This window comes from Pipistrellus kuhlii, unplaced genomic scaffold, assembly GCF_014108245.1.
Source record: "Pipistrellus kuhlii isolate mPipKuh1 unplaced genomic scaffold, mPipKuh1.p scaffold_m20_p_6, whole genome shotgun sequence".
NCBI lineage: Eukaryota > Metazoa > Chordata > Mammalia > Chiroptera > Vespertilionidae > Pipistrellus > Pipistrellus kuhlii.
The window spans coordinates 65,585,504-65,599,203 of NW_023425562.1; the positions used below are offsets into that span (position 1 = coordinate 65,585,504).

Below are 13,700 nucleotides of genomic sequence, written 5' to 3' on the forward strand. Positions count from 1 at the left end.
CTAGGTCAATCTACTCTTGTGGTGGACTCTACTGGAACTGGATTTTAGTTTTACCCTGAATATAGCCAGCATCTTGACCTGAAGCAATCGGTGGGAGAATAGAAGGATAACATGACCTGGCTCTGGTTAACATCTACATGAATTTGCTTTGATGTAAGGATTCTGTTTCCAGTATAACATTTTGGTCCCACACTATTGGCTGGTTCTTGCAACACTTGAGTAGTCCAATTTACCTTGGTGTTTTCCAAACTTCACCGAACTCCAGTGAAATTTATAATTTTTACTACAAGGTTGCAGAGCCCGTTGTATATGATCTGGAACCATTTCCCTAACTGTTCACTTCTTTCTGTTATACTGTATCTGCCCACTTAGAAGACAGCTTCGGAATATCTGGGAAATCCTGTGCATGGACAACGTGTGAACTCACATCTCCCACTTCCACTTTTTCCAGTCCCTAAGGCTGGGGATCCCCAAATCACTGCTCAGTCACCTGAAGCACCTGACCTAGAGGCCACGCCCTCCTCCTCGCCCCATGAAGCCGGGTGGGGGTGGGGGGGGCGGTGTCTGCCTCCTTTGGCTCCTCGCAGGCGCTCGCTCCTCGTCCCACTCTGGTCGCGAGGCCATTTCCAGCACCTTCACGCCCTGGCCCCGCCCCCTCCCACTCCCCAACGTCCTTGGCGTCGGGCTCGAGCCTGCGCCTGCGCGTGCGCCCTGGGGCCGAAGTCGGGGAGCGCGGTGGCCGGGAGGCTGAGAGTGGCGGGCGGCGCAGCCAATGGGAGGCGGCGATGGCCAGCGGCTGCGAGGCGGGGCCTGCGCGGGTGTTAGGTTCGCGCGAGGCGTGACCCAGTTGACAGGCTCTGGAGGGGCTGCCGTGGCGGCGGAGTCCGCGGGGCTGAGGCGGGCGGGTGGGAGCCGAAGCCGAGCGCAGGCTACGGGAGGCGGGCGACGACTGGAGGGCTGCGAGCTGCGGCGTGGGACCCAGAGCCCTGTTCACTTTTCCCTCCCAGCCCTCCCACTCCACACAACCACCCTGTTTGCCCGTGAGCCTGGGGAACTTGCAGCTTAAAGCCAGCCACCCCCACGGCAACATGTACCCCAGCAACAAGAAGAAAAAGGTGTGGAGAGAGGAGAAAGGTAACGGCCTGCCGAGTCCTGGGGTGCGGGTGGGGATGGGTAAGGGGTGGGGGCGGGGGTCGGGGCTGCGTGTGCCGCGGTGCCCCCTGCCCGAGCTCCCGCCTCGCGCCCGCCCGCCCGCCCGGTGTCGCCTCCCTCGCGTGTCCGTGTGTGCACACCCGCGCGCCCCCCGGCGTGCACGCGCCGACCCCGGCACCTGCCGCTCGCGCACGTGTGGGCGCACGCCCCTCGCTGCCACCCGCCCACCCGCCCGCTGCGCCCGGTCCCCTCCCCGGACGGGGCTGCCTGAGCCTCCCTCGCGGCGTGGCACCCGCTCGGCGCCGCAGTCCCCGGGCCCCGCACAACTTCCCTTGGTTGTCGCCCACCCGGGCTCCGCACACTCCTGCTGGGACTCGCGCACGCCTGGCCGGCGGGTCCCACGGACACGTGCCCGCCCGCGGACACACCCGCTGGGGCCGCTGGTGTGCCCCTGCTTCCCCCTCGTTCAGGCACTCTGCGCCCCTGCCTACCACGCCCTCGGTTTGCAGAGTGTCCCCATCTTGGGGTGCAGATCCCTGCTTTTGGTCCCCCACTTTTGCACCGCAGGGTGCCTTGAAACCTGGAACTCTTCTTTGGGGAAACCTAAAACAAGCGTCTTATCCGTGAGGATGAGTACCATCAGAGGCATCTAAGTGGGGTTGTTTCTCAGCATTCCACCCCCATTGGTAGTGTGAAGTGGCTCAGAGGAAGGGTGTGAGACTGGTGTCACTTTCTGTGAATGAACCCACCGGACTAATGAGCATGGCAAGGCTTATCCAAATCTCTGAAAGGGGCATTGATTTCTGTAAGATACAAAAGGGGGAAGGAAAAAAAACGCAGAGGAGAGGAAAGGGAGGGAGCGGATAGGCGAGGCGAGGAGCGATAGGAGAGGAGAGGGGAGCGGGCGAGGCGAGGCTCTGAGGAGGAAGGGAGAGGAGCGAAGGAGCGGAGAGGAGAGGAGAGGGATAGGATCAGTAGCGCTCTCGCTGAGAGATCCAGGCGCGAAGGATACGACTAGCGCCACGAGAGTAGCTCGCTAACTAGCGACGCTTCTCAGCACTCAGGTTTAGCAGGTCATTCGCGATCTCTTCTTTCTCTCCGCCTTTCTCTCTCTCTTCTCTTCTCTTCTCTTCTCTTCTCTTCTCTTCTCTTCTCTTCTCTTCTCTTCTCTTCTCTTCTCTTCTCTTCTCTTCTCCTTTCTTCTCTCTTTTTTCTTTCTTCTCTCTCCTATCTCAGGCATTATAGTTAGACAATATTCTGAGGTAAAACTTGAAACTCTGGAGTTTTCTTTCTTCTTTTCACTCCTTTTTAAGCTTTTTTTTTTTTTTTTTTTTTTTTTTTTTTACAAAACTGAAATGAAAAGTACTTACATTGCTATCTGCTGAGATATACTAAACCGGTATATGGAGTGAGGTCGAGTGAGGGTAGTGCACATTTCTCCTAAGTATCCCATCTTCTTTATAAAAGAGGGATATGGAGTGACTAGGTTGAAAGTTGATTTCCTTGATAATGGTTCTCTACAACATATAGATTTTTATTGCAAGTCCTGGCCTCTGTAAACACCTAGGCAAATAGTGGAAAAGAAATGTGGGAAAAGGATCCTCTGTATAGAGGCTATTTCAACAATGTACAAGAAAAGGGAATTGTTTTTCTGATTAACTACTGGGAAGATTTCATATAACAACTGAACAACTGGTTAAAAGGGTTTTTAAGGTATTAAAAGAGTAGGTTGTATGTTATTTAATTATGTTTTAATGATTATGATCATATATAGAAGTAAAAATTCTGTTGTTGCAAAACAAATGCTGTTGAAAACAATAACCTGATATATAAAGTAGTGTGAAATAATTGTTTTGTTTTTGCAGTAGCAATTGCATTACTTTCAACAAGGGTTTACTTTGTAAGCACTGAAAAATCATTTATACCCATTTTTGATGGTCTTGAAATGTTAGCTTTGTATTATTGATAATCATGAAGGCAAGATAATGAAAGATATGGAGATTGATTTTAATACATGAATCATTAATGAAATTATAGTGATTACTTAAGAACTATTTTTTTCTGTCATAATTGACAATGTTCCTGAACAATGATATTATAATTCTTCCTTCATTTAACATCTACACAGTTGAACTGTGATTAGCAGGCTTTTTAGAATCTTCATTGTCTTAATTCTTAGTTTGCTACTAAGAATTATTAGAGAAAATATAACCAAATTAATATTTTCTAAATAAAGGAAGGCATTTAACAAAATACATTTATCTTGTCCAAACTATCTTATTTTTGTCTGAAGTTTAATATTAAAGGGAAAACTTATTGAAGACTTTATGTCTCTGTCTTATTAGGATATATATTTTTGAATAGTTAATATTTTAAAAATACATATTATACCATCAAGAAGGAGCTAAGGATTTTCCATACAGTAGTTAGTATTAAAGAAGCTGGTGGAATTCATGACCTTTTTCAATTTATTGCACTGGAGAGAATGGTATCATATTTTTGGAGCTGTTATTTAAATCTAAAGGCTTACCCGTAAACCTTATTGAAATGTCAAGGTATTGTATAAACATTTTAACTCAGTATACCATCTACTAAGTAGGTCTGCCTGCTTATATGCTTAACAAAGAAAGGATTTATTGCAAAGGTGAAGCATTCTTTAAGGAAAAGTTTTGTGTAATGCCAAAGAAACTATTTAGTATATGTTTAGCTTTCAGTGTGTCTCATTGTTTAAACAAATAACTAGGGAGTTCTCCACATATGTTAACTAGATGTTGTTGATCTAGTAATTTGAATCCTAATTCAAAACTACTTAATGTGATTTATAATGATTTATAATTTCAAGTACTGAAACTTAAATGATTTCATTGTTTTATCTTATTGTCTTATTATATAGGTTATATAGATCTTGTTTTGTTTTAACTATGCACACTTAAACTTTTAAATAAATGCAGTGACAAAGACTAGGTTGCATTCCCATGTGTACCTTTTGACACTTATTAAAACTACAGTTGTTTCATATATTTTAACCTGATTAGTGATGTTTCCATATTAGTGATCTGAGCTTTTTTAGTAGTGCTTTGATAAGTTCTAGTCATTCCTTTTCCTGTTGTGTGATTATTAAAATTTACTATCCCCTTCAAGCTTCCTATTTCATCAAGACCCTATCCTCCTACTACGCAGATAATATTGTCTTTTTTTTTTTTTTTTTTTTTTTTTTAATAAGAGAAAGTTTATTTAGGAGGCCATAGAGGTAGAAGTGAGTTTTAGAAGAAATGAGCTCAGGAAACAAGTTTCAGCAAAAGAAAAGGGCCCTTGGAACTTAGGAGACAGAGACAGGGTGGGGGTGCGGGTGAGGAGGGGAAGAGAGGGGTCCGGGGAGATATTGGGTCTTTAGAGAAGAGAGGAGAGGTTTGGGTGGAAAGGGAGAGGGAAAGAGAATGAATGAATGAGTGAGCACCTTACAAGCCCTGGAGAATGATGGGATTGGGGAAAGGCCTGGGTGTGCTCTGTAGAACTGCCAGAAGTTGCCTTTTAATTCATTGAGAAAATACATGTCATGTAACATAAACAACTGCATAGTATTATTTGTCTCTTTTTTCACAGGTTCTTTGTCTTTTCAGCTTTGTTTCTATCTTAAAGCACTTTTCTTCTCTGTTTCTAAGATTAACCCCTCTGTACTGTCACATCTCCTGAATTCATTCAGATCTTGTGCTATCATTTATCCCTTTCGGGTATGTTTAGTTTCTGATTGTCTTCAGGTTCCTCTCCTCAGCCTATATGAATGCTCAAGTTTCTTCTACCCAAAAGTAGCCTTCCTTTTGATATCATAGTAAATAATCTGGTTATTGATTGACAGAAAAGGAACAAAGGGAAGGCCAGATAATATAGGCATACCATTTATGCCAGGTAGCTGAAGGTCTGTTCCACTCGGAATGGACAAAGGAAAAATAGAATAGATGTATACTTAGTAAGGTCTGGGTGACGTAGGGAAGGTACTCAGTCACATTTGTGAACATGTCATTGGTCAGAATAGGTGTGGCTATTGCAGACTCGGGAAAATTTAATATACATGTCATATAACGTAAACAGCCGTTTCTGAACAAAGGAGCTCTCTCTCTTGCTTCTGGTTCTCTAGTCACAGGTGTACTCCATTGCATTTGCCCACATGGCTCACAGCTATGTAGAGCCCACACACAATGGAATGATGGACTACAATTAGTCTGATACTACACTGGACCAGATTCCACCATGGGATGGAAACTCTGGACACTGGCTTTGCTTTTAGCTCTACTGAATTCCTAGTTGTACCATTTCCAAGACTGGTTTAAGGGAAATGGGACTTTGCAAGCCAAAGGATGTAATTCCATGCAAATAGAGCTTTCTACTATAGTTCATCCTCCCTTGGGGGCCTCCGGGAATTCTTATTCCAGTGGTACCCCAAGAACCCCACACACACTGGCAAAGGAAAAGGGCAATCTATGCAATTCTCCCATAAAACTTTCATCTTGGAGTTTGCTATTTTCATTTATTTTTCTCAGTCTCTCATAGCCTCTTGGATCCCAGTTACACTCTAATAAAACTGGGTTTCTAAAGTCATTCTTTAATAACAATGATGATGGTATTAATACAAAATAGTTGCTGTTACTATTTGAGTCCTACTCATTACTTTTCTAGGTACTTTACCTGGGGTCTCATTTAATTCTAACAATACTCTGGGGTCAAGAGCTTTGTACACCATATTCATGGATTTGAACCCTAGGTATAGTGCTTTCTGTTTGTAACATCTTAGGTAAATTAAAAATCTCTATTTTAGTTGCCTCATTTGTAAGTTGAGAATAATACCTACCAACCTATCTCAAAAGGAAATTGAGACATAAGGAGCTTAAGTAACTCAAGATCACATAGATTTGCATGATTTGGCATAAGAACCCAGACCATTTTGTTCACCACTTTATTCTCTTTTCAGTGCTTTAAGTGATGCAGTTGATAAAACCAATGATTTATTAAATTTTATTGTTTCTGATCTTCCTGTAGCAATTGGTAATAGCTCTTCTCTTCTCCATATTAAAACTCTTTGCTGGTTTACACATCACTGAGACATTGATTCACCATGTGCCCCAAGTGACATCTAAACTTCATTTCATTTTAAACCTTTACTTATTTATTTATTTTTGTTTTGCTCTCCTCCCTTCACTTTTTGCAGGACTAGAAGTTTAAGTTATAATTTCCAAAATCTCTAGCTAGACTTCTCTCTTGAGTTCCAGATTCTTGATTTCAACTTGAATGCCCTTTAGTATCTTAAATCAATAGTGTTGACCATTGAGCATTGTAATATTGTGATTTGAATATATCCATCTGATTAAAATATGGCTTTTGTTGCTGTTGTTGTTTTATCTACTTATGTGGCTGAAGACTTCTAGGAGTGGGGAAAAATATTGGCTCCCTGTTTCTTCTTCACTTGTGTTTACATTAATACTTTCTGCAGTTTATTTCTTTGGAATAATTTTTCAAAGTTGTTATTTTGTGTTAGATTATCTAATGCTAGATTCTATCTTTAAATCCATCACTTAAAGTTTAATACTTTATAATATGCTGAAAGAAAATTGGAGAGGGAGAATACAAACTTTGGCAAAGTGTGTGATATAAGACAGTTGACTTACAGAATGAGTGAGGATGCCAGTATCAGTTTTTATATAGACTAGTAGTAATTTTTAATTTCTTCCTTATTTCTTTAGGTTAAAAAATATAAATATAATTGTATACATTTTTTTTCTTGTATCCTAGAGGATAATTTTTTGTACCTTCTTGGCTATGTATAATTAACTTTGAATATTAGTGGTATACATTATAGGATAAAGGTTTAACTGTTGGGCATGGTATACAAGTTCCTATACATTTTTATTTTAACTTTTGTTTGAAGCTACTTTTTACTTCAGTGGTCACTTCCCTTTTCATAGCATGTCTTGCAGCTTCATTAAACTATTCTTATCTCCTTATCTTTGTTTACATTATTCTTTAGTCTGAAATATCCTTTTTTACCTCTTCATGATAAAATTCTGCCTATTAGGAACCAACAGACACATCACCTCTTTTGGGGAGCTTTTCTTGAGAAGACAGTACAGTATAGTGGCAAATTGCAAACTCATTAGTCAACAGAGTCAAATATCAACAGTACAATGATTGAAATTTCTTTTGAGAGCCAAATTTTTTAAACTTAAACTTCTTCTAATGCCACTTCTTCAAAATAGACTCACCCCGGCCATGGTATTTTGTGGAAGAGCCACACTCAAGGGGCCAAAGAGTCGCATGTGGCTTGCGAGCCACAGTTTGCTGACCACGGGTATAGGCTGTAATTTCTAATGGAGATATCTGATTGGATTTCCATGGGAAATTCTCTTGCTTAGAACAGATTACTGAACTTTGATGTGCTTTATTTCCCTATCTGAAAATAGAGATACTCATACTATTTGTTGACTTGTTGAGAAGATTATTTCAATAAAATTATGTACGTGAAATACTTGGCACACGGTGAATTCTTTATAAATGACACCATTATTATCAATTCTAAGATGCATTTAAAAATATTTTAATCTTATAATCAAGATATATATTTAAAATTTTATTTATATCACTTCCAGACAGGTGTTATTAAATTAAAAGTACACTTTTATTGTTGATGGCATCTTCAAATTAAAATATCTTGGTGACTGCCTTTTTTGTGCTCTCAGCATCCTATCTAGTAATCTAATAAAAGAGTAATATGCAAATTGACTGTCACTCAAAGACACAAGATAACCACCCCCATGTGGACACAAAATGGCCACTACAAGACGTTTGGCGGGGAGAGCAGTTGTGGGCAGTTGCAGGGGCAGGCCTGCAGGGGAAGACAGTTGGGGGGGGGGGGACCCAGGCCTACAGGGGAGGGCATTTGGAGGTGACTAGGCCTACAGGGGAGGACAGGGGCGACCAGACTGGCAGGGGAGGGCAGTTAGGGGCAATCGGGCCAGTCAGGGAGCAGTTAGGTGTCGATCAAACTGGCAGTGGAGTGGTTAGGAGTGATCAGGTTGGCAGGCAGAAGCAGTTAGGGGCAATTAGGCAGAGGCAGGTGAATGGTTGGGAGCCAGCACTCCTGGATTGTGAGAAGGATGTCCCAGATTGGAGAGGGTGCAGGCTGTGCTGAGGGACAGGACCCTCCAACCCCCTGATCCCTGTTCATGAATTTCATACACTGGGCCTCTAGTTTAACTGTTTTAGGATTTAGTGTTTTATTTATGTAGCTGTTATGTTGTCTCATCCATTTCCTCTTTTTGTCTTGTGAACTTCTCAAGGTCAAGGATCTTCTTTGTATTTGCAATGTGTAAACATATCACCTGGTACACAGTAGACTGTCAATAGATGTTGATTGGAAGAGTTTCCTTATGTTTCTTCCCGCTAATATAGTGTTAATTTAACATCTTTAAACACTAAAAAGTAGAGTCATTAGATTTACATTTTGGTGTTTCTCAAGCCCACATTGATTCTTTTGGTAATTTAGCATGGTTAATATTTAAGTTATAAAATAATTCCTGATCTTAAAAGTTAAATACAAATGGAAGTTCTGCTTTTATTTTGCAAGAACGCTTACTGAAGATGACCCTAGAGGAAAGACGCAAAGAATACTTAAGGGACTATGTTCCCCTGAACACTATTCTATCGTGGAAGGAGGAAGTGAAGGGCAAGAGCCAAAATAATGGTAAGTTTCTCAGAATATTTTTCAGGTAGTTACAGTACTATTGCCTTTTTTTTTTTTTTATGATTTCTGCTGGACAATTTTTTTGCAAAAATGAATAACAGGCATTCAATAAAGATGACAGTTTTTCTATTTTAAATTATTGTCATTTGTCAGTTAGTTATTTTTAACAATTTATTATATGTTGTTTAAATTTAGAAAATTATTATTTTTAATTTAAAAAAAAAATCCTATTCCTAACCTCAACCCTAATCATTCTAAAATACACCACGATTATATTATGGTACTCCTTTATGGGTACTATAAAAAATTATTTTGCAGTGGTTTTTGGAGCAAATGATACTAGAGATTATGGTGTGGCCCTTTGAGTTTGTTTTGATTAGGTTTATTTATATTGGATTTCTTTAATTTTATTTTAAAGATTGGATAGATTTCAAAGATTTCATCAAAAAGAATAGAGGAAAACAAAATAACATTTCACATAATTTTAGAGAAGAGTATACAGGGTATCCTTAAAAAATGTATATATACTTTAATAGTTGGTAGCTCAATTTTGAAAATGAAACACATTTTTATAAACACTGCCTTTATAATTATTCAAAATGTGTTTATACATTTTTTTGGGGGGGTAACTATTTTGTGTGGTCTGGCATTATATCTACATATAAAGTATTTGTATGACAAATTTACTCTTTTTCAAACTTGTTATGATTTAGAGTCTATATTGTTTGAGGGAAAATACAGTATATTTATTAGAATATAAATGAAATTTTTAGTATTACAAAGGTTTGTGAAATATAAAATTCTAAAAACAACGTAATAAATTTAGTGTATATTTAATATGTTTATCTCTGAATTAACATTTATTAGTGTTTATGGTCTGAATGTCAAGTTTAAAAGAAATAGGGTGCTTTTTAGGATATGTAACAGTTGAGAAACAAAGGTAATTTTACAAAAGGATATTGGAGCATGCTGATTTCACAATTTGTAGTCTTTGATGAAACTATACAGGATATTATGGCCCAGAATAAGGAGTTTCTATGGACAAAATTTGTGGAAAGTAGCAGCCAAATTAAGCTTTAGAACCTGTGAAGAATTTTGTTTTTCTAGGAAGGCAAATCATGTGGGTTCTTTTAGACCTTTCTCTGCCTGGAAAAGTGTGCTCTTGGGCAAGTGGGTAGTGTATTTACTCCTAGTTTTAATGGGGGTCATTAGCTGATTGGGATGTATAGATCTGACCTTCTTGCCCAGTGTTTTAAGTAAATGCAAGTTATTTTAATGATAGTCTAATCAAGACATCATTGAAAGAGTAGGTAGTGCTGTGTAATGAAAAGAATACAGAGCTTGAGATCAAAAGGACAGAATTCTGGGCCTTCTCTGACCTAGGGCTATGTGCCTCTTAATGTTTGGGTCTCAATGATTTCTTTTGTTTATATGAAGCTGGAATTGAATACTTCAGCTTTACTTTTTATGCTAATAAACCTCTCTTTTCCCTGTGCTTCATTCATCTGGTTTTCTTTCTTGGGCACAGTTTTAGCTGGTCAGTTTTCTAAGGATACAGTACATGGTGTTCTTTTAAAGAAAATTTTGACTTCTGAGATAGAGGTAGATTCCTTTTGCTGCCACAACAATTGACAAAAGCAGTAGTGAAACCCAGGCTGCATTGCCCAAGGTTAGCTTAGCTCACCTTTGCAAAGAGGCTTGGCCTTTATGTTGGCTGCTCCTACTTAAACATTCAGCATGTAACAGTGTAGGGTTGAACTGGGTTATTAAGAACTCAGTATCGGATGTTTATAGAGACACTGCACACCAAAATATGTCCCCCAATCAGATAAGATGCATTGAGTAACATCTGATGTTGTTATTCCCAAACAAGATCCGGTGTATTTATTTAATCCTATTTCCCAATATGAGTGTTATAGGTGTCTTACAACTGCTCTATCTATTTCAGTTTTTTCCTTCATGCTTTTTGAAAATGACAGGCCTTCATGGGGAACTAGGTGATATGATCAAAATTGTATTTCTATTAAGTAGTGCTTTATTCCCTTCATTAAATGTTATTTGGTCCTCTCTGTTGTGATATAGAAATTGATGACTGGCCCCTTCTTTTTTCATGAAACAAAATGGCTCATTCTACATGTAATATCTGTTAATTTATTTATATAATATATACTAGAGGCCAGATATATGAAATTTGTGCAAGGGTAGACCTGCCTTCCCCCAGCTGCCAGCTTCAAGGCCCTGTGGCCCCGGCCCCATGGCCCACCCATACCCGCCTTGGCCCGGCACTGACCTTGTCCACCGCCAAATATCCCTGGTTCCCTGGTTCCACTGAACCCCTCTCCCCCCACCCTGAATGATTGCCTGCCAGCTGGTGGCCTGGGCCTCCCTATGTGGGGCGATCATGTGGTAATGGCGGGCCTGGCACCAGTGCTTGTGATAGTGTTGTCATCTATTCCATCTTTATTATTATAGATGTTTTCTAAGTGCTTTCTTCTAGTGTTATGTATCTAGTTTTAGATAACTAAAATATTGGTCAAAATTTTAGTATTTTTACAGTTTGGAAGATCTTTGAAAAATATAAATTCAAAAAATCAAAGGGCAATTATAAATATAGTTACATTTTTATATTTTATTTTGAAACGTTTAAGCTTATGAATTAACTGCTTATAAATGTATATGTATCTGTGTAGGTCTTGATATTTGTAGCTTTATTTTTTAAATATGAGATTTAAAACTAAGTTTTAAAGGAAGATAATTTATAATTCTTTGTCATATATTTTCTTTTAAATTTAGTAGTTTATTATTATTTTTGTTTTTATAGAAGTTCTTTTGGTCTTGATATTTATAATTACATGGAAACTTCTAAGCTGTTGTTTTAATTTTTCTGTTTTACTTTGCTCAGTTTTTTTTTCTTTAATTAAATGCTTCTTGTTATATTGTAATAGAAAGTTTAAAAAGGAATGGAGAGACTGAATTTTTTGGTTTCCTTTTATTAAACGTTCTAATAAAAGGAAACCAAAAATTACAAAACAATGTAAAATCAATGTTTGTGTAGAAAGGAGGAAGCAAGTAGATAATACAGGGTGGGACAAAAGTATGGAAAATAATCCTATATAATAAAACCCTAATATGCAAATTGATCGAACAGCATAACAAACTGTCACTATGACATGTACTGACCACCAGGAGGCAGATGCTCAACGTAAGAGCTGCCCCCTCGTGGTCAGTGTACTCCCACAGGGGAGTGCCACTCAGCCAGAAGCCGGGATCACAGCTGGCAAGTGCCTCTGCTGTAGGTGGCTGGTAAGGAGCGAAGGGTTCCAGACTGCAAGAGCCTTGGACTGGGGAGATCGGGTCTAAGCCAGCAGGCGGACACCTCCCAAGGGGTCCTAGACGGCAAGAAGGTGCAGGCTGGGCTGAGGGGCACCCGCCACCTCAATGTGCACTGCGTCTCTAGTAATTAACACATTGTGGAGCAATAGTTTTTTTTTTTTAATATGTGTGTGTGTATATGTGTGTGTGTGTGTGTGTGTGTGTGTGTATTTTTTAAAATATATTTTATTGATTTTTTACAGAGAGTAAGAGAGAGGGATAGAGAGATTGAAACATCGATCAGAGAGAATCATCGACCAGCTGCCTCTTGCACACCCCCTACTGGGGATGTGCCCGCAACCAAGGTACATGCCCTTGACCAGAATCGAACCCGGGGCCTTTCAGTCCGCAGGCCAACGCTCTATCCACTGAGCTAAACCGGTTTCGGCGATATATATATATATGTTGATTTCAGAGGGGAAGTGAGAGGGAGAGAGAGAGAAACATCAATGATGACAGGGAATCATTGACTGGTTGCCTCACACATGCCCTCTATGTACCCTTGACTGGAATCAAACTCGGGACCCTTCAGTCCACAGGCTGACGCTCTATCCACTGAGCCAAACCAGCTAAGGCGTGGACTAGTAGTTTTATTGCTAACTTTACTAGTGGCCAGATAAATTTTCTATTGAAAAATACAAAAACGTTTTACATAAATGTTAAAGGCACGCTTTAAAGTTAAATATCCCTTGCATTTTGAAGTTAATTACATATTCTTACAAGCTAATATCTTCTTAAAGTATAATACTTCGTAAAACACTATAATATGAAGTGAGAGTTCTCATGATCCATCCACAATGTGTTAATAGATAATAATATAAGAATAAACCATGTTTTGCTTATTGACAACTGTAAACCTGCTTTTACTGCAACGTATGTTCACATTGACATACTACTTTGATAGTATTGGAAAGCTATGGATCAGAAATGGTAAGTAATGGGAGGTGATTACTAAAACAGAAATCCATTTGTTTATTATTCATGTTCATATTTATCAATACTATTAGTAAATCTCTGGAATTATATGCTTCTAATCACTTCTTCTGTATTAGCAATTATGTAATAATTCTCTTTTATTTGTCAGTTGCTTTGTTGTAGGGAATTTAAAAATTCTCATCTCTCCTATTATATTGTGTCTCTAGCACTTGAATAGTGCATCATGAATAGGTATGCTCAATTAGTATGTTATATAAGAATATCTCAGAGGTTAACAGGCTACAAAGGGCAGTTCTTTTTTTCCAAAATTTTTTTAAACTTTAAAATGAGCATTTAAAAACATATAAAAACTAGGAGCCTGATGCATGAAATTCGTGCAAGAGTAGGCCTTCTTTCCCCTGGCTACTGGCATCAGCTTCCCTCTGGTACCCAGGACCCGGGCTTCCCTGACAACACCATCTTCGTCCGGAAGGTTGTGCAGTCTGATTAGCATATTGCGCTTTTATTT

General features: G+C 39.5%; 1 protein-coding gene across 1 annotated transcript in view; it reads left to right on the top strand.

The window, feature by feature from the left end:
• Nucleotides 1-837: 837 nt before the first annotated feature.
• MACROD2 (mono-ADP ribosylhydrolase 2) overlaps nucleotides 838-13,700 on the top strand; it is a 1,879,699-nt gene continuing 1,866,836 nt past the window's right edge. The window contains exons 1-2 of the mRNA XM_045574651.1: nucleotides 838-1,134; nucleotides 8,768-8,884. Of these exons, the coding sequence (XP_045430607.1) occupies nucleotides 1,089-1,134; nucleotides 8,768-8,884 (163 nt within the window). The 5' untranslated portion in view covers nucleotides 838-1,088. The remainder of the gene's footprint in view (nucleotides 1,135-8,767; nucleotides 8,885-13,700) is intronic.